This window comes from Lissotriton helveticus, chromosome 1_1 (genome assembly GCF_964261635.1).
Source record: "Lissotriton helveticus chromosome 1_1, aLisHel1.1, whole genome shotgun sequence".
NCBI classification, from domain to species: domain Eukaryota; kingdom Metazoa; phylum Chordata; class Amphibia; order Caudata; family Salamandridae; genus Lissotriton; species Lissotriton helveticus.
Genome location: NC_136057.1, coordinates 468,681,181 through 468,706,641, shown reverse-complemented (window position 1 = coordinate 468,706,641; position 25,461 = coordinate 468,681,181). Strand labels below are relative to the sequence as shown.

The 25,461-nt window shown below is 47.1% G+C and overlaps 1 protein-coding gene across 4 annotated transcripts in view; it reads right to left on the bottom strand.

Moving 5' to 3' along the window:
- SCUBE1 (signal peptide, CUB domain and EGF like domain containing 1) overlaps positions 1-25,461 on the bottom strand; it is a 2,199,864-nt gene that overhangs the window by 782,399 nt on the left and 1,392,004 nt on the right. For all 4 annotated transcript variants that reach the window (XM_078673869.1, XM_078673871.1, XM_078673868.1 and 1 more), the window contains one exon: positions 4,902-5,021. In XM_078673869.1, coding sequence (XP_078529995.1) covers positions 4,902-5,021 — 120 coding nt within the window. The remainder of the gene's footprint in view (positions 1-4,901; positions 5,022-25,461) is intronic.

The following is a 25,461-nucleotide window of genomic DNA, read 5'->3' as shown; positions in this document are numbered from 1 at the left end:
TCCGAAGCCAGGCAAACCGACCACTGACTGTGGGTCTTACCGGCCCATCTCGCTTATTAATGCTGAGGCCAAAATATTGGCAAAACTGTTAGCCACTCGACTACAACCCCACCTTGCTCAGCTGATCCACCCGGACCAATCGGGCTTTATGCCCCATAGAAGCACGGCATTGAACCTCCGGAGGGTTCATGGAGTGATGGCGTGGGCGCCCTCGCTTACGGAACCGGCGGCCATACTCTCTCTTGACGCCAGAATGGCGTTTGATATGGTGGAGTGGAGATATCTTTTTGCGGTGCTAGCCCATATGGGATTTGGTCCCAATTTCATCGCCTGGATCAAACTGCTATACAATGCACCGGTGGCGCGGGTAGCGGCGAACGGGCATATCTCTTGTGCGATCTTATTGCATAGAGGGACGAGACAGGGCTGCCCGCTTTCCCCGTTGCTATTCGCCATAGTCCTGGAGCCCTTAGCCACGATCCTTAGAACCACCCCGCTGCTCAAAGGAATCAGATGGAGGATGGAGGGACGACTGGGAGGATAGAGTGTCCCTCTACGCTGACGACATGTTGATTTATATGTCAGACCCGGAAGAGGGCATCCCGGAACTCCTCACACTGTGCGAGGAACACGGACGGGCATCAGGCTAAAGGATCAACTGGGCAAAATCAGTGCTCTTCGAGCTGCGGGGACCCCCACCGGTCCTCCCGAGCGAGTGCCAATTAGAGATAGCAGACGCCTCATTTAAATATTTGGGAATACACATCACCCGTAACGCTACAGATTTTTACGACAGGAACCTGATGCCACCCCTAACCAGGTTGAGAAAGGATGTAGGTCACTGGATGACCCTCCCTCTGACACTACTGGGGAGGGCAGCTTTATATAAGATGATGGCCCTGCCCAGACTTTATACGTACTTGAGAATACACCGAGTTTGGTGCCTCCGCGGTATCTGCGGAGCATTGCGGCGGTGGTGAATAGCTTGCTATGGGGGCAGCGCCCGGCACGCATAGCTCATCTGAAACTCAACAGGAGTTGGTACGAAGGAGGGATAGCGTTGCCCAACATACAATTATATTACTGGGCGTCACAACTTAAGGTTGTCAACCACTGGCTGCATGCACCGCAAGACGACCCGGCCTACCGGGCAGACAGAATACAGCTAGGCACACACAGCCTACTGGCTGCACTATACCACAAGGGACTACTGGGGAAACTGATAGGGCCGACCAAACATACGGTCACGCTGTGGCACAGGGCGCAGAAGAGGCTCCAATGGGAGGGAGTTATAACAAAAATGACACCTCTGTGGGACACCAGGGCGCTGGGCCACTTGCGACGTACCAAAGGCTTCACCCAATGGGATATTATAGGCCTTTCAACGGTGGGGGACCTGTGGTCGAATGATGGAGTGGTGCCATTCACACACCTTCAGCAGACCTACAACCTGAGTTCAACCGAAACGTACAGATATTTCCAGATTAGGCATGCGCTGCAAGCGGCGATACCAACCAGAACCCAGATCGCAGAGTCATCTCCACTAGAAGATCGCTTGCTCACTGACTTTCTACAAACACACGCCACCTCACTGACATATCGTAAACTCCTGAATAATCTGCCGGACCCCCTAGTTAAACTGAGGGAGACCTGGGTGGGAGAATTAGGAGACATGAGTGAATTGGAATGGAATATGGCTCTGGCATCCCCAAGGGAGGCGGGCATTTCGTCTAGATTCCGATTAGTGCAGCTTAAGGTCCTGCATAGGGTCTACTTCACTAGAACACTATTGCATAGATTACATAGGGCTGAACACCCGTTCTGTTTAAGGGGTTGTAATGAGGAGGGTTCCTTTAAACACACATTATGGGACTGCTCGATTATTACCTCATACCGGCGTCAGATTTTCCGCACCATCTCTCAGGCACTGGGAAAGACGCTCCTACCCGACCCCCGCACATGCCTTTTACATATATGGGGCCCTACGGACCTTACACGACACGACCAACAATGGGTTACTATAGGCCTAATGGTAGCCAAGAGGGACATAGCGCAGAAATGGGGGGCGGTGGAAACCCCGACACTGGCCCTATGGTGCAGAAATATGGACACGATGATGGTGACTGAGAGTGCGGTTTATAAACTGAGAGCTAACCCACGCAAGTGGAATAAGATCTGGACACCCTGGAATCAATATCGAGGTGATCTGTGTGAACCCCTGTCGGAGGACGAGGAGGATAGTTCGGAAGACGAAGAAGGGTAGGGGGGTGGGATAGCAACCGGAGACTTACTCCACGATCCCACCAATGGACCAGCACCTGAGCCAGACACAGCCGGGAAACTGAAGTTATCCCCGATAGAGAGTGGGAAGGGGGAGAGAACTAGACGGACCTTTGTTAAGAACAGGTGTATTGAAAATACCATCACGTACAAATTGTCATTCTACAGAGTCGAAAGTTATGTTATGTTTTGTTAAAAATATAAAAAGTGAGATAAACGATGGAGATAAGTTGTAAGCCATTACATCTGTATGATCATTCTGCCTGATTTGCTGCCGGACCTCGGGTTGTCGGCTGAATAGCTGTGTAACTTCCATATGAGACGTATTACCATGGTGGAGCAGCCGGCCTCAGGGTTGTAGGCTTATAACCTTGTATTATTTGAACCTCCGAATAAATCTCTTACGTTTAAAAAAAAAAAAAAAAAAAACTATTACAATTAAAAAACTAAAGCCAGCCCCCCCCAAAAAAAAATTGGATACATTGGGCGCGACGGTTTGAATCACTGCCAGTCTTTTATTGTGTTCCTCACAACAATATATTGACTTTATTGATTGGGAACAAAAACAAACTTTAAAAGTACATATATGTTTTAAGTTTTATTGCAGTTTTTTTAATGTTGCTTAATCTAAAAACAAAAATAGAGACTGGCGCAGTTCAACAAAAACCTAGCTTAGAAAAAACATCTCTTCTGAGACAAGTATGGAAAATCGCACGGATTTCCAAATTTGACCAAATAATGCAAACAAAAAAACACTAGTAAGGTGTTGGTATGTAAGCTCTTAGACAGATAATATGTGCTTTGGAAAACGTGAAATTATTTATAAACAAATTTCAAACTGAACTCCGTACACCCGCTCCCTCCCCACACGCAAAAAAAACATTTGTGCCATATTGAATCATCCCAGGATAATATACTGCATGGCTAAACACTTATAAGGTCTAAAAGGCGAGACCTATTGGCTATGCCAATGCTTGTTATACTAGCGATTTTCATTATTTGCCTGCTTCTAGTCTACGGCACCACTGAAGGTTTCATGGGTCATTGCTGCGCAACATTGATCTACGAGTTTCTTTAGGACTATTGCAATGTCAACCACAATTGCAGATGTAATTGCATTCATATCTTTATTTTTTGTTCTCCTTGCTTGTCGCTGTATGGATACCTCAGGACCCCTTTATGTTGCTGACGTGCTTTCGATGTGACATTTATTTCTCCGAGTACAGTTGGGTGCAATATATCTTGTACCTGCGCTTTCGCTCATACTTCTATTTGAATTCACAAATAAATACTTGAAAAAAAAGAGAGAGTTGCGACTCCTATAAAAATAAATGACAACTGAGCAAAAATAAAAATGCCTTCATCACTGCGCACAACAAACTACATGCTTATGATCAGAACGTGGATGGAGTCAACAGGCATAGTTACCTTCTGTTTACCATACACTTCCACCTGAAGCAAACATGCTACAAATTCATAATTCAGCACTAAATTCATAAGTATACTAATGGATCACTTGCTATACACCACCTTGGGGAATTAACACAACTGAACACCGTGTTGCATCAGGGTGGAGTCACATCCCAAGACTCACACAATTAATGCTTCTTATGCCTTGTTGCACGGACAGAAAAAGGCTGGCATCTAAAATATCTTACGAAAATCACACTGAATGCTCAATTTAAACCCTTGAAGTGAAGCAGATTACTAAATACCTCCCACAAAACCTCATTTGGTCAGTGGCATTTATCTTGGAATCATTTTTAACCACTCAGAAGTCAAAATGTCATATAATCATAAATGGGGTCACCAGTTAAACACACCTTTCTCACCACCCTTCAAAAATGTTCATCCACAATAACTTCAATGCAATCACTGACCACAACATCCTGACTTCATCTTCTTGCAAACTCATTAGGTTGAAGGTATGCCCCCAACCTAAATTAGCCTGTCATTTTAGGTTTATTTTTGCGTGTTCTCCAATGTGCAAACTGTGCACACTTGTTTTCGTCGTGGCTTGTTTGGAGATGAGATTCAGTTGCTCAGAGAGTAATTGTGAAGCTTACCCAAAATAAAGCTACTACTATGAACTGCGTAGCCTTATCAATACATCCTGAAATCCGTTCTGAAAAACCATGGCCACAAGTGTTTCTAACGTTGGGATTGCATAATGTATTTAAAAGTAAGGGGTGTCAAGATGATTTAATAAAAAGCAGAAAAGAAGCCAGGATCGGAAATTAGCTGGCCTAATGTCCCATCCACTACCCAGACAGGAAGGCATACTTGTGGGCATATCATTTTACTCTGTCCCTAAAAAGCTGCAAAACTACCCAAAACAGCGCTAAGGAAAGGGCGTGTGGGGGGGTCGTAAGTGGGGGAGGATGCCGATGACGTTTCACACAGTGGCAGCCACAGTACCCTCTGCCGACATGTTCAAGGCAGGAGATTGGCATAACTCAGTTATGTTGTGCTTTCAGAGGCTGCTCAGCGGAGGTGCAATATATATATATATAAACGGCACCAGCAAAGATCACCCAGCATTGCTTTATGAGAAATGAGAGAGTATAAAAACAGGACTATCACTTATACGATAGGGAAATAGCCAATAGACTAACACCAACCAGGTACAAAGAGTGAATTTGAAGGGCATGATAAGAAGCAGGTCTCAACGCCTCCAATCTTGCTGCATATAAGCTGAGCCTTGGGGGACGGTTCTGCATTGGCAAGGCATTTCGTCGTCTCTGAGGAATAAACAAACACGACAAATCACAAAAGGGGGAGAGTTAAATATTAGATTTACTTGATTTATTGTCTATGTTTGCAAAAAACAAAAGTTAAACACCGACTTTCTGAACAGTTGATCTTACAATAAGGTCATTCTTGTCAAGTAAATGAAGCTCCTGCAATACAAAGGTCAGAGCACTGTATGAAAGGCGTGAATGAATCAGTTCGAAATTACTATCAAATACTATAATAAATCCAGATATTCGTTTTAGTTAATGAGGTGGGGTATTTAGGTATTATAAATATAATAATTATATAAAAATAAAATTGTACAAAATTTTAAAATGAATCACTGATATTTCACTCTCACCACTCACAAATAATGTCAACAGGCATGGTTACCTTATGTATACCATAACCTCGACTTAAAGCAAGCATGTTACGAATTAATAATTGAGCATTAAATTCATAAGTATATTAATCGATTACTTGCTATACACCATATTGGGTAATGTCTTTACTTTAATCTTCAGTACAATGACTTGCACTAGGGGGCACGATGGACTTAGGAATAGTATTAATTACTATTCCCACTTCAGTTTGCGCAACAGTAGGGAAGGTGTTGGAATTCATTTCCAGTACCTCAGCGCCCCCTAGTGCAAGTCGTTGTAATGACTTGCGATGTAAATGTAATGCGTACCAACTACCTAACAACTCAGTCGTTGTAAAAGTAGTGCGATATAATGACAGCGTTGTAAATGCTGTTTTCCAGTCCTCCTCATCCTAGTCATTACACAGTGAGGAAATCACAAGTCAGAGGCATAATAAGGTTTGTACGGACACAAATGTATTCATAATGGAAAACAAATTATTGCACAGCAGTGGCCAAAAACAAATCACCAAAATTACTGGCCATGGCATCATCCATATCCAATCAATAGTGCTTCCCAAATGTATCAAAGGAGGACCAGGTAGCAGCCCTACAATTTTCCTAGATAGATACATCACCATTACCTCCACTCAGGATGTCATAATCGAGCTAGTGGATATTCCCTGGACAGAAGAAGGAGTTATCAGATCAAGAGATCTGATAACTCTTGATCAAGCCTAACATATAGCATGTCATACCCAGCGAGATAGAATTCAAGGGAAGATGGAACCGCACTGGAACCACCCTCTTCAAAAACAGAAAAAATCAACTCTTCCTGCAAAAGAAATCTAGAGCTGACTTTAGGAAGAAACCCTGGATCAGGAAGAAGAACAACTCTATCTGGAAAATTCCTTAGATAAGGTAATGCCTCAAGTTCCCCTAACCGATGAGTGGAAGTAATAGACAGCAAAAAAAACTAAATGGCTGATCACCACACCTGAGAGAGGGTTTCCAAAGCCTCAAATTAAGCAAGTTGCAACCCATGCAACACAGTAGTTAGTTCCCAGGCAGGAGTAGAGGAATCAAGAGAAGGCCGTTTAAGCCAAAACCTCTTCAAGCAACAAGTAACCAAAGGTAAAAATTCATCCAGCTCTCCAGTAGGAAGCCTAAAAGCTCTAAAAGTGGACCATTGAGCGGCCAAGGTGGAAGGAGCTAAATTATTGAGGTGCTTTTCCCAGAAAAAATCAAGGATATGAAAACGATCTCCACCCACTGGATCATTATCCTGAATAGAAGCCCATTTATGAAAAGAACCCCAGGTCTTACAATATGAAGAAATAGTAGAGGGTTTCCTAGAAGTCTGGATATCAGCAGCCTCCCCACGGGAACAGTCAAGCATCTCTAAGGATTCCCACTCAAGAACAATGACATCAATTGCAGAATGCGGAGCTGAGTGAAGGAGAAGAGAGGAAATTGCAGAAGTGACGGACTCAACAGAAATCTGAAACACTAGTTTCTAGAAAACTACAGAAACAATGCAAACCAGTGGCAATGAGGTTAAAAAGCAGAAATCAGAATCACTTTCCTCCTTAATCTCCCGAAGCACCATTGGAAGGAGGGGAATCAGAGGAAATGAATAAAGCAGGCCCTCTGACCACAGAAGGGACAAGGCATTCACTGCCCAAGCCCCCTGGTTGCTCTGCTCTGAACAAAAGCTTGGCTGCATTGCATTGGAGCAGCTGCCAAATGGTTCCAACCATGGGGAGCCCAAGTGAGACAAATCTGGTAGAAAAGATCCCTTGTCAGATAGGAGACCTAAACAATCTGCATGGCAGTTGAGCTCCCCTTGGATGTAGACTGCAGGAAAAGACAAAAGATGGGTTTCCACCCATGCAAATATCAGAGACCCCAGAACATTCAACTGAAGAGATATGGTCCCTCCCTGGCAATTGAGGTAGCATCAAGCCACCTGATTGTCCCGGCAAACCATTGGACAATGACCCTGAAAGAGGAGCTGAAAGAATCAGACTGCCTGCCACACTGCAACCAATTCTCTCCTATTGTAAGAATGGCAACTGTCCACCAAGGACCATGAGCATCCAATTTCCCCAGGTAACTGAAAAGGAACCCCATGAGCCAAGTTTGCAGAATTCAGCCGCCATTCCAGGGCCTTCACCATCCACAGGGAGGAGTGGACTGGATAGCTGTACTGACCAGATTCCTAGCTCTAATGGGCCAATAAATAATTTACAAGGGATTTTAAATGAAACCGAGCCCAAGGCCCCAAAGCCGTGGTTGCTGCTACAACCCCTGAACCCAAAACCAGAAATGGGATGGAGCAGTAGATGGAGTCATCACTGTCCAAACAGAGGACCGAAGAACACAAATCCTGTCTGCAGGAAGAAATAGCTTTGTCTGCAGCATATCGAAAAAAAGCGTCAATTAACTCTCTGTCGGGAAGGCCTCAGATGGGACTTGCCAAAATGGATCTTAAAACCCAAAGACTGCAAAAAAGGCGTTGTCGTAGACACCGCCACCTGATCCTTCAGGAAAGAAGAACCACAAATTAGCCAATCATCGATATAAGGGAATAAAGAAAATCCTTTAATATGCAGAAAAAGGGCACTGTTGGCAGACCAAATGGCAAAACCTTAAACTGGAAGGACTTCGCTTGTACTGAGAACCGAAGAAACTGCTGGCTGAGGGAATAAATAGGGATGGGGAAATAGGCACGTTCCAGGTCGAGCATTGCTAAGTAATTGCCCTGGTGAATCAGGGGGAGGATTCCCTGAAGAGAGATCATCCTGAAAGAGTCCAACTGTACAAACTTATTCAGTAATCTTAGGTTCAGAACAGTCCAGAATGAACCATCCCCCTTCTGGACTAAAAACAGAATGGAACTTAGACTGAGATCCTCCTGGCCTGGGGGGGACTATGACCACAGCCTCCTTAAGAAGTAATGTTTCCACTCCTTCTAGGAGAGTAACTCTTTTGTCTACATTTCTTTATATTGGTGTAGCAAAAAACATCAGAGGAGGATGATGGCAAAGAGGAATCCTGTACCCCTTCAAAACAATGGATAAAACCCAGTGGTCCAACGTAAAACACATCCACTGCTCGGGAAACAGTCAATGAGGCCCTGCTGCCGTATAGTAATTTTCCATTTGGTTCCCACTGGAAGGTAGGCTAGAAAGTGGGTGACCAGACTGGGTATGTGGTCGGGATTTGTTATTACCAAACATGGCCCACTGGCCTCTGGACCGGCCACAAAAGGGATGTTTGGCATCCTGTGCTTGAAATGACTGCTTATGTAAAACAATACTTCTACCAAGGATTGAGCTTGAAAGGCTGGAGAATCTTCTGATCGGCAGAACCTTGCACCAAATCATTCAACTCATCGCCAAAAAGCTTGGGACCCAGAAATGGCACCTTCATTTCTGACTCACCTCCAGCTTCCAGGGTTTGAGCCACATAGCATGACGTCCAGCCACGGAAGCCCCAGCAGAAGACGCGGAAGTCACAAATTGTTGAAGGTGACAGACGACAGAAACTGCTACCGTATCTCCATATGAACAGGCATCACCGTTGGATCCTCCCTTTCTTGGATAACATCGTACTACTTTTCAAAGTTTTCTAGCAGAACCTGTGAAGCTTAAGCAACATACGTTCTAGCCCTGAGACCAAAACTAGCTGCTGGTTAGGAACACTTTAAGGCCCCTTCACTTTTCTTTCCACTGGGTCTGACGGCGTGGCCTCTTCGGAAGACAAGGAAGAACCAGACACCATGGAAGTGAGGATAGAATTAACTTTAGGACTGATGTATAAGTAATCTCAAATCCATCGAGAAGGTAACGCTTATTCAGTAAACTGGGAAAATTCTGTTTATCAATGTATTTTCACTCTGTGAGAACAATGTTCTTAATAACGTCATGGAGTGGCAAATCATCAGGAGAAACAACCACAGTATTTTGCATACAATTCATCATCAGAGAAAGACTTCTGATCAAAACCCAATCCTCCCTAAAGTGAACCAGCATGTCTTGAAAATTCTCCCCTTATGTATATTCCCTTTGGAGAAGTGTTCACCTCCTCATCAAAGCCAATTCTGGCACGTCTTGCCTCTACAGCCTGATCAATCATCTGCTGGGGTTGGGCTTTTGAAATCTGAAGGAGATCCTCCCGTTCTACTTCTTCACTATGGTGAACCTTTTGAGTACACTTGCCACCAACGCCCATTGCAGCGACCATGATAGCAATCAAAATGGCCAAAGACACAGGAAATAAGTGTGCTAAGAGCACACCTTTGTACACTGGTTGCCCAGCAACCAAGTCTCTCACAGAACAAGACTTGGGTGCATAGAAACCAGTAATGCATTTCCTGATATGCGTGTAAGCGTGTCGCGAAAAGCCCCAGAGCCCCACTAGAAGACTCTGGACTGGACGTGCAGGTGGCAAGCAGGGCACAGTACTCGTCAATGAGTCCAAGACATCAGCATGTCGCATGGTAATGGGCACGAACAAGAGCTCAGTCAGTAGAAACTCACATTAAAACAATGCTCTTCACAACATCCGCACCAACCGTATCTTTTAAACAAGCATTTCCAATGCAATAGGTCTTGTGTTTGCGAGACAGAGCTATTGGGATGGTAAACACAAAAGCGGGCACCGTGCTGAAATATAAAGTGCATCACCTATGTTGCAAACATGAAAACGGGCGCCATGCTAAAACATGCTAAAAATGTACCGTTCTATATAAAAGATATGCGCGTGGCAGCCCGTGAAGTGGGAAACATAGTGAATGATTAGAAGGAATTAAAACAAGTAGTCCCTAAAGGACCAAATAGCCACCTACTGCGTAACTAAACTGTAGTTGACCGGTGCACCTCGGCATAAAACAGAAATGATATACCAGGAGCACCAACCAATATGGAGCCTGGAAAAAAGAGAAAAGCAGGAGTGAACCAATGACAAGCAGCAGGTGGCATTTCACTCTGTACAGTGATTACAGCAGTCCTTCCAGACAGCACTTGTGCGCTGCCTAGACTCAACCTAAAAATACAATATGCAGTACCTTAACCATCAAAGTGACAGGAAATGAAACAGGAGGAGGGAGGAGTTTTGGTCCATTAAATGGACATAAAAAAATACTATGTGGTATGGGCATGTCGAGGGCAGGGCTGCCCTCACTGCGTAATTATTGGGAAGAGGAGGATCGTCTGAGAGGATAATGAATCCAACTGAAAACCGTGTTGCACCAGAGTGGAGTCACATCCCCAGGCTCATATAATTAATGTGTCTTATGCCTTGTTGCATGAACAGAACAGAAAATATTTGGCATCTGAAATATGTCTTAGGAAAATCACACTGAATGCTCAATTCCTACCCTTGAAGTAAAGTAGACTATGAAATATCTCCTACGCAATCTCAATTGGTCAGTGACATTTATCTTGGAATGATTTTTAACCTCTCAGAAGAAAAAAGTTAATACCAAATTTGTGGACAATTGATTGTTCATTACGGTCATTTTTGTCAAGTAAATGGTAGCCCCTTTAATACAAAGCACAAAGTACTTTATGAAAGGTGTGAATGAATCAGATCTAACTGGCACATGCATCAATATTGCATTTTGCGATTCCTTAATTGCGAAAAGTAAGGAATCGCAATTAAGGAATTGGAAACTGCAATGCATAAAGAAATTGCTAAAAAAAATAGCGCTTTCTTAAAATTCCTTAATTGCGATTCTCTAATTGAGAATCGCAATTAAGGAATACCTCTCCATCCATTCCTATGGGCCTAGAGGTCCATAGGAATGAATGAAAAGACATTCTTAATTTGCAATTCACCATTAGAAATTTGCAAATTAAGAATGCAATTTCAAGGGTGCAGGGGTGTCCAAAGAACACCCTGTTGCACCCCTGAAATATGCTTAGAAGTACATTTTACACACTCACATGCCCCAAGGGCATGTGTGTGTGTAAAATGGAACCTTGAAAAATGCACTTTAGTGCATTTTTCAAAGTTTTCGCAAATTACCATGAAGGTCAACTTCATGGTAATTTGCTCCCCTTATTTGCGAATTCGCAAATTTTAAAAGTTTGATGCATTGCATTTAAGGAATCTCAATTTGAGATTCCTTAAATGCAATCGCAATTTAAGAAATCGCAATTTTGCAATTTCTTAAATTGCGAAAATTACAAACATGTTAATGCATCCCAAAAATGGAAAATGCATTCGCAAACGGCCGAATTTTGCGATTCGCACCATTTGCGAATGCAATTTCCTTTGATGCATGCGCCCCTAAATTACTATCAAATACTAAAATGAAGTCAAATATTATTTTTGGCTAATGAGGTGGGATATTTAGAAAACGTTATATATATAATTATTATATAAAAGTATAAATGTATAGAAATATAAAAATGGATGACTGATATGTTCACTGTCACCACTCACAAATAATGACAAGAGACCAACTGCTTGCTTATGATTAAGGGATTGGTAACTTAACAAGTGTTCTTTCTAATGTCTAAATGCAGATCTCTGGGGGCGGGGCCAAGATGGTGGCGAGATAGGACTTGGATTCCTGTCCCTCCGGCGCCGCCACACTTTAGCCTTGCTACATCACCCAATTTGGAGCCCATCTGTGAGCCCCACCGGCGGAGGGCCCCAAGCAAATCACTCTGCGGCGGTGGCTCGCTTCTTTCTGGCCGCTACTTGCTTTTTAGAGACTTTTAGCCCACTGTGTGCAGGGCCGGCCTAAGGCATGTGCAAGCTGTGCACCTGCACAGGGCAGCCAAACCCCAGGGGCCACTACGCCAATATATATCCTTAGATACATATTTGCGTGGCGGCCCCTGGCAGGGATTTGGCGGCCTCGGGCCCCCTGCCTACACTCCCTGCTCAGGGCCTCCGTGAGCCTAGAGCCGGCCCTGCTGTCTGGTTGCGGCCTAGCGGGCACAGGCTGGTCCGCGGCCCCGTCGGGGCTCCGGCAGCGGCAGTTAGGAGAGCTGAGTAAAGGTGGAAAGCGGAGACGCGCTGCATCAGGGCACTCCCCTTCACGGGGGCCTGGAGAAGTGAAGCGGCGTGGAGGCGGGCGCTGCCGCAGTGACTACAGAGCTGGGACCAGCGCCATTTTGAGCTCCTTCGTTGCTGCCTGGTCTAGCGGCTGGCTGGGCATGCGGATCAGAGGCGAGTGGGCCTGACGAATTGCAGGCCCGCTCTCGCTCGCCGCCTCCGCCCTGATATACGGGACGAACATCGGGGAGCCACGGGCGGTGGTGGAGCCCTGTTGTAGCAGCCGGATCCTTCAGCGGTACCTGAGACGACTTGAGGTGAGGAGCAGAGGGCCTGGTACGCGTGGTGTAGCCTGGTGGGGCTGGTCCCGGTCCGCAGATCGGCGGACGGCAGATGCGGCAGATTGCAGCTGCACCCGCCCCCTGTGAGCTACAGTGACTGCAGTGTTGCACCCAAAGTGTCCCTCAGAAGTGTTTAGTGATTAGGCAGGCCCTTGCGGGCCTGACTACGGACTGAGTCTGCCGCTTGAAGCGGGGGATACTCCCCTGCACAGAGGACTGCTTGACTGCCGGAGGTTTGGGGTGCACTATGTAAAGAGATGCAGCCTGTAACCTGTGTGACAATGGAATCCCCACCTGGGAGGCCGCGCAACACTGGAGAAGACCGGAGGTGAGGAGCGGGTGACAGGTGTGTGTGGCGCCGCTTGGGAGGGCTGATCCCGGTCCACGGATAGCGCACTCTGGCGCTTGCTGTCGCCTTCAGCTCCTGCTCATCGCACCGAGGGCAGTGTGTCCCTCAGAGCAGCCCGCAGTGATTCTGGTCATTTCGGCGGGTGGTCAAGGGCTCAGTTACGGTACCCCCACCCCAGCCAGTGTCCCCCTTGGGGGAAGGAAGTGCGACAGCAAGAGCAGAGCGTTGGTGTGCCCCCTTGCCAAGAGAGGCCTCATCGAGGGCCCCTAATTGAATCCTCCCCTAACAGACCGGGTCTGCAGAGAATGACGGACAAGTGATGGCGCTGGTCGGTCCGTGGTCCGGCGGACAGCACAGACGTGGGTGGTGATCTCCGGCCTACCTTCGCTCAGAATGGTGCTTCCACCAGCTTTAGCCCACAACGCGAGAAGATAGTTGGCGCTAGTTGTTGCACCAGAGTGGTGATCTGGCCACAAAGAATCACCCCTAGCAGCGGGCTAGGAGACCCTGTCGGAGGCCTGGTGAACTGTCCCGCCCCTACAGACCAGAGTGGTGGGCGACATCGAGAAGTGCGGTGGTCCTGCAGACTCATCATGACATCGGCCTGGGCTAGGAGAGAGAAGTCGCTGAAAGAACTCCTCCAGAAATCAGTGGGTCACTCGAACCCACAGATCGAACCAAAGGCAAGCCACATGGAAGGAGATGACTCCCCAGCGACCAAAGCTTTCATGGTCGAACTCTTCTCGGCTATCAAAGTAGACGTTCAAGAGCTGCGCTCTCAACTAACTGCTGACCTGAGGGAGGTTAGACGCGACGTAGATAGCATCGGTGAAAGGGTGGCGACCCTGGAGGAACACGACCTTTGTAGGGATGAAAAGTGTTTGGATATCCAAATGGACCGGGCCCACCGGATGGGTCTCCCGCGTGGCGCTGAAGCTCCCACTCCAGATATTCTTGTCTGTGTACATGACTTTCAGTTAAAAGAACGCATCCTCCGGAGGGCCCGCAATCAACACACCATGCAGTCCTGCGGGCACCACCCGGCACTCTTCAAGGACCTGGTGGCCTCTACGCTTGTTAAGCACAGAGAGTTCAAGCCTGTAACCAACCATCCCAGAGAAAAGAACATTCCTTACTCCTGGGGCCACAGATTTAGTTTAATCTTCAAATACCAAGGCAATCTCCTTCAGATTAGTTCCTTGGACAAAGCGTTTGATATATTGGGTCTCGAGAGAGCCCCATCCACGGAAGGGGACGACAAGCCAACTATTAGAAGACGACGTTGTGCCCCCGAATGGCAGCAGGTTGGGGAACCACCATCAAGCTCAAAACCTGACCTGGCTACAAGCAAATTAGAAAGGGGAGTGGTTCTTTCCTCACTGTCACAGGTTACAGAGTGCCCGGAATCCCCTTAATCTTCCTGACTAGTGGCATCCAACTGGGTTCAACAATGTGCGCCGGAGGGACGGAAAAGACCAATCGTGAGGAGAGGTCGCCTTTCCCCTGGTGCTGGAGTGGTAAGAGAGTACTGTTGATCTGACTATTTACTTGCCAAGACACCCTGGACTTTAACAACTGAGACAAACTTTTGTCATGTTTCCTAGATTACCCCTTTCCTTCTGATTGCTTAGTTGTTTCTTATTGTTTGGGGATGGGATTTGTTTGGGTTTGTTTTGGGTCTCCGCATCAGTTCTTAGATGGGATTGGCAGGCCATTAGGCTCCGCAGACCGGCCCTTGCAGCATTAGTACTGCTTAGCTTTTTGCGCATGCTGGGCTCCACATTCCCCCCAGCATCACAATGGGTAAAGATTTGAAAGTAATTAGTTTGAATGTCCGAGGGCTGAACAATCCAGTGAAACGCTCAGCGGTACTCTCCCTCCTGGAAAACAACAACAGTGATGTCTGCTTACTCCAAGAGACCCACCTTCTTGCTAAAGACACCAAGCGCTTGCGTGATAAACGATTCCCACAGCAATTCTGGTCCTCCGGGCAGTCCAAAAGGAATGGAGTAGCGATTCTGTTCAGTGCACAATCCCATTGTAAAGTTGTCTCAGAAATTGCAGAAGTTAAAGGCAGGCTACTGGCCGTCAGGGTACAATGGGGTGATACTCACCTTACACTAGGGTCCTTATATGCACCTAACGAACGCCAAGAACCTTTTCTGCGCTCTGCTCTGACCGAGGTGCTTGCTTCCCCTGATGCTGCGATTTTGGTTGAGGGTGACTTAATCTTGGTAATGGATCCGGAACTAGACAGATTGGGACAGAGGTCACACCAAACAGGAGCGCTCTCACCATCTGGGAGAAAGTGGCTGGAGGACTGTGAGCTGTGCGATGTGTGGCAAACACAACATCCAAACGAGCGCGACTATACATATTTCTCTGCAGCGCACAAAACGTACGCACGACTTGATCACTTTTTAGCCTCCCAATCTCTTATGGCTAGCTTACACCCAGCAGAGATCACTCCCCGCTCTCTCTCGGATCATGCCCTCATCTCAGTTCTTTTGCTGGCGCGGTGCTTGCGCTCAGCCCCCCGAATTGGAGACTTCAAGAATCCCTCCTCCATTCTGAAGAAGTATTCAAGTGGATACGAGATACTATAATACAATACTTTCATGATAATGATCAGGGGTCTACACCTCTTGCGGCAGTGTGGGAGGCTCTGAAGTTGGTAACACAGGGAGAGTTCATCACGGTTGCGGCATCATACTCGGCCCTGCGCAGGGAGAAGCGTGTGGAGTTAGAAAGAGAGGTGGGAGAACTGGAGGCGGTCCACAAACGTAAAGGTGCCCCGGAGGGTGTGCCCGAAACTAGAAAACCGGTGGCGAATGCTGAAACACCTGGATCTAGACAGGGCAGAACACGCTCTTCTTCGGTTGCGACACAAATTTGACCTTAGCGGTGATAAATGTGCTAGCACACAGGCTACAGGCAAAGACGCAGATGTCTGTAATTCAATCTGTGCGGGATCAAGCTGGGACGGAACACTCCGCGGATGACCGTGTTGTTGAATCCTTCTGCAGTTTTTATTGACTCCTCTATGCAGATAGAGACGCCCCCTTACAAGACCTTGATGCATATCTGGGCTCCTGTGATATATCTCCCATACCCAGACATACAGCCGATAACCTGGATTCAGAGGAGTGATATCAGCCATCTCAAGGTTAAAAATAGGTAAAACACCGGGCCCGGATGGCTTCCCGGCCGTTTTTTACAAAACATTTTGTGCGGAGCTGGCTCCCTTTTTAACTCTTTCCTTGACACGGGGGAAGTAACGCCTACAATGTCGGAAGCATCGACTTCTGTTATCTTGAAACCCTGGAAAGTTGCCAGGGATTGTGGGTCATACCGACCCATTTCACTTCTTAACATCGATGCAAAGTTGTTCGTGGGCATTTTTGCTTTGCGCCCTAGCCCCCTCATGACTGACATAGTAGATCTGGACCAGTCGGGTTTTATACCTACTAGGCAGGGGGGAGACAACTCTAAGAGACTGTTGCACCTCATCGACCTCATGCGTCGTTCGCAAACGCAGGCCTTCTTGCTTTCTATAGTCGCGGAGAAGGCCTTCGACCGCGTTGACTGGGGATATTTGTTCGCTGCGTAAGTAAGTATGCTTCAGAAACAACTTTATCCAGTGGATGTGCCTATACGCTGCCCCTAAAGCCTCAGTGTGGGTTAATGGATGCAGGTCAACCCTTTTCACTGTCGCTCCGGGATCGCGCCAGGGCTGTCCCCTATCCCCGCTTTTATTTGTGCTCTATATGGAGCCGTTCGCCCAGCGGATTCGGTCAAATCCTGACATAGTCGGTCTAAAATTTGGGTCTGATGTGCGGAAAATTAGCATGTACGCCGATGACGTGATCCTTTCACTTACCCAACCGGGCTAACTCTGCAGTCTCTGACCAGCGAACTTACCGCCTTTGGGAATGTTGCAGGGTTCAAATTCAATTTTGCAAAGTCACAGATTCTCAACATCTCGGTCCCTACGAGTAAGATTCTGGACTTACAGCAGGATTTTGCTTTCCACTGGGCGCCCACAGACATTACCTATCTAGGCCTAAGGCTAACCTCGACCATTGATAAAACGGTATCTCTCAATTACACTTTATTATTGGACCAAACGACCAAGGCTCTGGATGCCTGGTCGCGCCTCAAACTGGCATGGTACGGGAGAATAGCGGCGGTGAAAATGACGGTGCTCCCACACATCATTTACATCTTCCAAATGTTGCCATTGTCTCCGCCACCGGGCACAATCAAGAAACTGCAATCGCTTCTTACTAAGTTTGTATGGGCGGGTAAGAAGCCTTGTCTCTCACTACCACATATTACTTCCACGAAAACACAGGGAGGGTTAGGCTTCCCGCTGGTGGGCGCTTACTACCAAGCGGTATGCCTGCGCTACCTTGTTGAATGGAACATGCCCCATACCCAGTAAAAATTGGAATTTTATGGATCAATCAGTAGCGGGAATGAATGTATGGTGAGAACTGTGGCTCCCACGCAAACATAGAGCATGGGGACTATACTCGTCACTTGTTACCTCGCCAACGCTCAAGGTTAGGGACCAGCCTGCAGTGCCGAAAGGCTGGACCACATTCCCTCATCCATGTCTCCCATTGTGGACAACCCCGACTTCCCACCGAGGCAAGCGTCTCCAGTATTTCATCGTTGGAGGGAAGAGGGGGGCAAGAGAGTGGGCTCCCTTTTTGACACCGAAGGTTTAATCCCCTTTTTCCCAATTGCATAAAGACTATGACTTAACGGCTACTGATGCATTCCACTACAGAAAAGTTGCACACTGGGTTACACAATCCGCTAATTTTGCCCAAATGTCCCGGCCGCTGACTCTGTTTGGAAAATCGCTGGTGTGCAAAAAAGATGATTGTAGACTCATATCTGAACTATATGCTATGATTACTATACGCACGAAGGGGCACCGTACAAAGGTGCAAGTGTGGTGGGAGACTGAATTGGGGAGGCCCTTATCGTCCAAGGAGTGGGACCATATACTATATAGAGCACATCACACTGCATACAGCAGGCGGGGGTGTGGCTCAACGGGCACCCTAATTAATGTACTCTGGCACTGCCTGAATTTGGTGCGTTACTGGAAAGTGGTTTTTGACGACATTGACTCTGCATTTCAGTTTACATTGCCGCGAGCCCCAGAATATACACTGCTGGGTCTCTCCCATCCTAAATCCTTCCCATTCAAATAGTTGAGAGGCAGACAAATCACGATGGCGCTGCTTGCTGCACGACAGGTTATTTTAGCACAATGGGGGTCATCGACACTACCTGAGTCAATCAACTGGATACATCGTCTTTGGCAGCTTTTGGCCATGGAGCGCCTTTCGCTCAGTGTAGAAGGGAAAGGCAACGAGTTTGTGAAGTTGTGGGCCACTTACTTGCAGATACTCACCAAGGATATGAGGGAAGTGACTTGTCCTAAATATTTGCAAATTCTCCAGCTCACACCACTGGAACCTCCAGGGTCATCCGAAGATAGGAATATTAGGTAATGCCCCAGTGTTCCAGTGGTTAGATGATAGGTCCTGCACGCACGTGCTGGAAATGAAGCGGAGAGAGGGTGGGTGGGGTGGGTGCGGGTGAGCGGGGTTGTTTATTTGTTGTGTTCCTTCTCTTTCCAAAAAGTGGTGGTCATTGATGGGTGAGCCAATCCATAACTCATGCTTGAAACTTACCGTGAGGTCGCCCTCCGGGTTGTAGACCTGAACGCTGTGTATCTCTGCCGACACCCCCATGTAGGCAGCATAGCTGTGTATATAACTATTGGATATCGCACAAGAAAAATGATTGATTCTAAATGCAGATCTCTGAGAAAGTTATTTACGTTAGTTACCATCCTATCTAGTTAACATAGACTCCGGTGGAAATTTGGTATCTTGGTGAAAATGTCCATTCTGAAATGAAGAGGATCAATTCACTTCATTTCTTCCCCCACAGCCGTTGGCTTCAACAAGACGTTGTGATCCCAGTCACCTGGGCTCTCCCTTGTCAGAGGCTGATTTGTAGACTGTGCAGTGTCCAATTCCCACAGCCAGGCTGCTGCAGTTACTGCTTCTAGCCAGCCTGGCAACAGTGCTATTACCTTCAATCATGTGGCATAAGAGGGTGTTTTGTATTCCCCAAGGCAGCAGAAATATAATATCTGGAAAGGCGGCAGGAAGTCTTTAGTGCAATTAGAACTCTAAAAGAACTGCAGTTTCTGATGCATAAGGGATTTTAGTGTCCATCTTTAGGTATGGTGTTCCCATGAGGGCTTTCATTCCACAGGCTGCTTTGTAGATTACTCAGTCCTGCAGCTAAAGTCTATGCCAGGCTACTAATGCTGGTGATGCACAGCCATCCTCATTTATTTTGCCTAATAAAATGTTGACCTGTAACACACCTAACCACTATTTACATCTGCACCCACATTAATTGTATATTCTTTCACATGTAATTGTAAATTTTGATTGTACATTGTGAGAAACAAGTGATTTTTTTACTATAGCTAGGAAATGTGTATCTTAAAGTAGATAGGAGTGGTCCTAGGTGCTCGAGTCCCATTTTGAAATAAATTATGTATTTCTGTTTTTAGGGCATCAACTCATTTTGAAATAAATGCTGTATTTCTGTTTGGGTATAATACTCTTTCTGTTTCACACTGAAGAGTCTTCCCTCTTTGTTAGCTTAGAGTTTGACGGTCATAGATTAGCAATTAACCATTTTGGATAGTGATTTTCTGCACCGGCCTAGAACAGGAGAAGAGGACGAGAACATTCCTGTGTGAAATATTGCGAAGGTCAATGAAAAAGTTGGCATTGTATTATCAGTGAGAAGGAGGCTGACACCAATCACAGAAAGAACACCGTATTTTGATTGATTCTGACACAGTTGGAACCTGAAGAATATATGACAGGGACAGTACTAAAACTGTGTGAAGCTTGTTAGTTAGACCATATTTCCCTTTCCACCTTATGTCCTTCCCCTTCTCTTGAGACCAATGCCCCATATTTGTCTGCTTCTTGATAGCAAACACATTCCTTCTTATTCTATTTGGAACATTTATTTGGTTCTTCATTCTATGCTATATTTGCTGGCATCTACTTGCTTTTGAATTTCTTCGACCTGACCACAACCTTAGCTTAGAATTAGGCAATTTCTTTATGGAAGCAAGACTTTGCTTTGATTTGCATATGTTTTCTCTAATAATGCAATATTCACAGCTACTACATTGACTTAATTGGATCAGATTCATGGCTGCTGCATTCAGGTGAATTTTGATTTATGACAAATTGATTTGACTGCTATTGTAATTTTACTTATTTGTTATTAAACTTTTATATGTTGCAAACCGATTTCTCTTTTTCATTACTGTGGGGCAATATATGCTTCATTGTCATTCCTATGCTACTGAATTTGTGATTTCAGGCTCAGTTTGAGAAAATGGTCAATCCTATTAGAGATAGTGGATTTCTGAAATTGAGCCATGATTGCGTTGTGCAAATACCATCCTTATTTAGTCCTTCTATCAAAACTCTTAGCCTGCCTGCATTTGGCCGCATTTGCTATTGCACACATTTGCAAATTTTCATTTACTGAGCAGGGAACCTTTTACAGTCCTTGACAGCATCCAGGTCACCTCCAAGAAGTGCCCAATAGGGGGTAGTGCCTTTGGAGCTCTCTTAAATGGCTGCAGTGTGAACTGCTCCCTGTATGTAGTTCCTATTATTGTCTAAGGTTATGATACACGTCAAAACAGAACACACTAGCTAGTTGTCTCTCACACCCTGACGTAGGGCGGATGCAGGAGGGAAATTCTATGTTTTTTAATAAAAAATCTCACCCTCTGGACATCAGTGTGGCATGCTTCATCATTGAGTTCTCGCCTAGGTACCTAATGTATCTACATGGGGTCTACTTTGAATTACAAAGGAGCTCTTTAATGTTCATATTGGGAGATCAATTATTAAAATTGTTTTTAAGTATTCATCTGAATTGCTTTACTGTCTCTTCTCCATTAACTATCTTTTTTATTCAAAATCTCAATCACCACTCTGACTTATAGTATCCTTCAATCCTTCATGTCTGCTAAACTGTGTGCTGCCGCTACTCTTTTGGGCCAAAGGGGGGCGCAGCACAGACCACAAACCAGCTTGTTAAGTGTGAAAAAGGCCACTTTATTGAAGACAGGTGCACCTTACAACACATACTCTTGGCCTGTGCCGTACTAAACTAAACCTCACTAAATATTTTCATCCTCCCTTACCCCCAACCCCACCCCTACAGTTTCCCCCTTTGCAACCATTTATAAACCCCCTTATCTGTCCTCCCTGCTGACTCATTAAATGTGTAACTTCTTATCATTTCCTAAAATAACTATCTACGTAACCTTCCTATGCTACTTCCCCTTCCTACGTGTTCCCGGAGTGACATTTACCAACCAATAAACTTAAACTGTAAACAGATTTACCAACTATTACTAAGGAAAACGCCACTCAGAAAATACTGGCCCCAGACTTTTCTGACCCCCCAACTAGAGACCCTTTTTTTTTTTTTGATACCGTCGTATGTCCAATACCCTGTCCAACTTCCTTGATTTATTTCATATCTATATCCAGTCCATAACGTGACAAGTGCACCCCATCCTCTTGGACAGAATAAACTGCAGCATACCTAACTCTGGATGTTGTACTCTCCATATGCCCTCCTTGTCACAAAAACTGCGCATGTCCCGAATAATCTTCCTCCTGGCCTTATCTAACGCTGCTGGCCACTCTGCCCCCCTGCAGTGCCTTTGAGACATGAATTCTGACCATATAACATAACAACCTGACCACTGATGCCTTATCTCTAAGAGGTCCCTCTTCAATTGTTTTAATCATGCCAAACCTCTACACTGACCCAGGTCATTGTCCCCCACACGAATAATCAAAACATCGGGACAAATACCACCTTGAATCATGCTGTTTAAAGTAGGAAACAACTTGTGCCACTTCACACTCCCCTTTCCGGCGTCTGTAGTTGCCCTTATGTGAAAAGAATGTGTCCCAACATGGCTAGGAGCCTGTTTTGGATTTTATGAGTTACAGTGCCACCCCCTAGTCCCTCAGGTCCACCTTCCCCCATTGCACCCCTTTCGCACCCAGCAATTCCGAAACCTGAAATGCCACCACGTACATCCAAGATATGAACGTGGCAAACAACTCTTTCTTCTTCCTCTGTGCATAATTTGCTGCAGGACCCGATCAAGCCGGCCAGCAGCCCGACTGATAAAGGCCTTCCCGGCCGGGGCCTGCCTCCCTTTTTACCCGACAACTTGCCTGCCATATTCACCTTAGACCAACCTTTGTCAATCATGAACAATATAAACTGCCCCACCTGCTCCTCCCTTTCACATTGTTCTGCTCGTTGCCTTGCGCCCCCTTCAAGAAGTTCATTCCAAGCCTGCTCATATGACCTCTACGTGCTGAGGCCAGCGACCCCGTCACCAACTGTATAATCCTTTGTCCCCTACATACCACATCCCTGCTGGAGTTGCCGTCCTGCCCTTGTCCGGCACCGTGACTAGCCCATGGAACCTCTGCCACTGTGAACGATGCCAAGCGTCCGCAATGTTAATGTCCACTCCCGGCCCATGCCTTGCCTGAAACAAGATATCATGCTCCAAGCCTCTCCGCACACAAAACCCGCAGCACCTTCAGCACTCGGGCCTCCTAGGCTGATTGTCTGTTCACCACCTGTACTACTGACATGTTGTCCACTCTAAAGATCGCCTTCCTGTGTGCCAAGTCCCGAGCCCATACTGTCATGGCCACTACCAGTGTAAAAAGTTCCAGAAAGGCAATACTCCTCCCCCTGTTCTTCCAGTGTTGCGCCAATCTTCTGCGCACCACCTCCCTCGCAGGTAGAGCCCAAAGCCTCCTGCCCCTGCTGCGTTTGAATAGATTGTGACAGCCCCATTCGCCTTCCTCCGGCGTTGCCATGGGGATGCCTTTTGAACGCTGAAGCAATGTGCGCCACATGTAAAAGTCCTCTTTAGTTCCGACCGCATTGTCAAACATGTCAACGACATCCCCAACCCCAAACCTGTACCACCTCACCTCACCCTAACCGTCCTCTTCTTTGTACTAGCAACCCATCGGTTAATATCAGCATGTGCAGTTATTTGTCTATCGGCAAGCGTGCCTCCGTTGCCCCCGCATCCAACTCAATACCAATATGACAACCCTGTACTGGAACCTTGTGTCTTCTCATGAGCTCTTAAAAAACTTGTCAGTTGCAGCTGACAGTCCGCAGAGCTGGTTTGGCCCACGAGGAAAAGTCATGCACCATGACAAAAACCCCACTGCAAACGGGCTAAAATGCTCAAATAGGGCACAGGAGATGGAACATCCCATTGCCCCGGTCCTTCTTTGGCACCACCCCAATTGGGGAAATTATCGATTAGCAAGGGAGCTACTCTTAAACAAACCTACCATGGATTTCTTTGTACAATTCTGCTTGCACTACGTCCCTGTGTGTCTAGCAGATTTCAAATGTTCAGCCCACCTAGCGTACCGGGGATCCTCTTAACCGAGCCGAACCCTCCTTAAACCCCGTCACAAGAGCTCTGTGTCTACGGTCCGTGGATAAGACGCCAACAATTGTTCCAACGGCCCTGGTTAATGGGTGTACTAGCCTTCTCCCAGAGACCCTTGTGCCCTTCTGCCACCCCTGCCCCCGCGTTATGCTGCGTCCTGGTTAGACTCCCTTCCCGTTAAAACTTGTCCCATAGCGGTGTCCCAAAGGTGACTGCCAGAATACTTTGAGCCTTCATGCTTAAACTTGCAGCACTGTCTGGCCCACGTGCTTTTATTGCAGTCCCAGCAGGCTCTCAACCCGCTCCCTGTGCCATTTCCTGTGTACCCCACCCCAGTCATTCATGAAAGGGGGGAGAGACAAGCGGCATCCCACTGGCCGTGCAACTAATCTTCCCAAACCTCGCCCCCACCCATTGTCTGCTGGTATAGTTCGGTATCTATCTCCCACTACTTAGCTTCCGGGTCCCAGGCTAATTGTGCTCAGAACTCCTCCTCATAGTGTTACCACGCGCATCCCCCGTACGTTACTTGGGCCCTTCTGATTATGTCCATTTATTTGACTAATGCGACGGACCTGTTGGGATACTTCACGCAGTATACACTGTCGAAGATCAAGAAGGCAGCCGACCAATTTACGATGGTCATGGCTGCCCGCGGCCCCTTGGCCAGCTCCCACTCTTCTTCCTTGGGCCCCTCCTTTGCTGTAGCCCCCTATGTCATACCTACATCATATCCACAAATTTGCCCTTCCAGATTTTCTCTTTGGTGACCAGCATAAGGTGCCCCCCCCCAAGGGCTTAGTTATCACCAAGTAAGGTAGTTTCACCAAGTCGTCATGGCCTTCTTTAGTCCCCTCCCTATTCAACTCTATGGGCCCCCCTTTGGTCCCTTTCCCTTCCGCACCATTTTTGGCGACTCCGGGCCCACTCCGGTATCTGTCCCATAAGCACCTTTTCTCAATGTGCACCTCCCCATCTTCCACCCCCCATGCATCTATACCCACTGACACCCTGCCATGCGTTTGTCACCCGTGCACGTGCCCTCGTGTTCTCTGCCTGAAGTCCTCCCCGCTCCCTCTCTTTTTCTGTGGCCCACGTGCCGACCCCCTGCGCCTGTGCCTTTCCTGGCGTCAAGGTCAGTGTCCTGCCGCCTAACCAGTTGTGAAGGGGGAGCCACCCGGCTATCCGCCACTGTGCGTCATTTGTCCTGACCTTTCTGCAAAAACTAAACACAGCATTAGTGACACCCCCCCCCCACCTTCACCCTGCCTGTCATCATAATCCCAACTGCAATGGGCCGTCCTCTGTGGACTCCAGCCCGTGATCCCACAGCAATGAGCCATACTCCGTGGACTCCAGCCCGTGATCCAACAGCAATGGGCCATCCTCCGTGGACTCCAGCCCGGTGTCCCACAGCAATGGGCCATCCTCCTTGGGCTCCAGGCTGTGATCCAAAAGCAATGGGCTGTCCTCCGTGGATTCCAGCCCGTGATCCAACAGCAATGAGCCATCCTCTGTGGACTCCAGCCCACTCAATCAAGCTCATTCCCTGCCATTGCGGATCAGTTCCCCTATATCCAAACACTCTGCTGCTGCACTGCAAGCCTGCCTTGATGTTCTGGACCCCTGTACCGGTGCCCCTGCGGCCTCATTGACCCACCAGGGTTGTGACACTGGAGACTGCTTGTCCCTCCTACGACGCACGCCTTCCATAAGTCCCTCGCTGGGGTCCGGCTGCCCGCACGAGGCACATCCTGCCCATCCTCTCGGTAGGGTGGAACCGCAT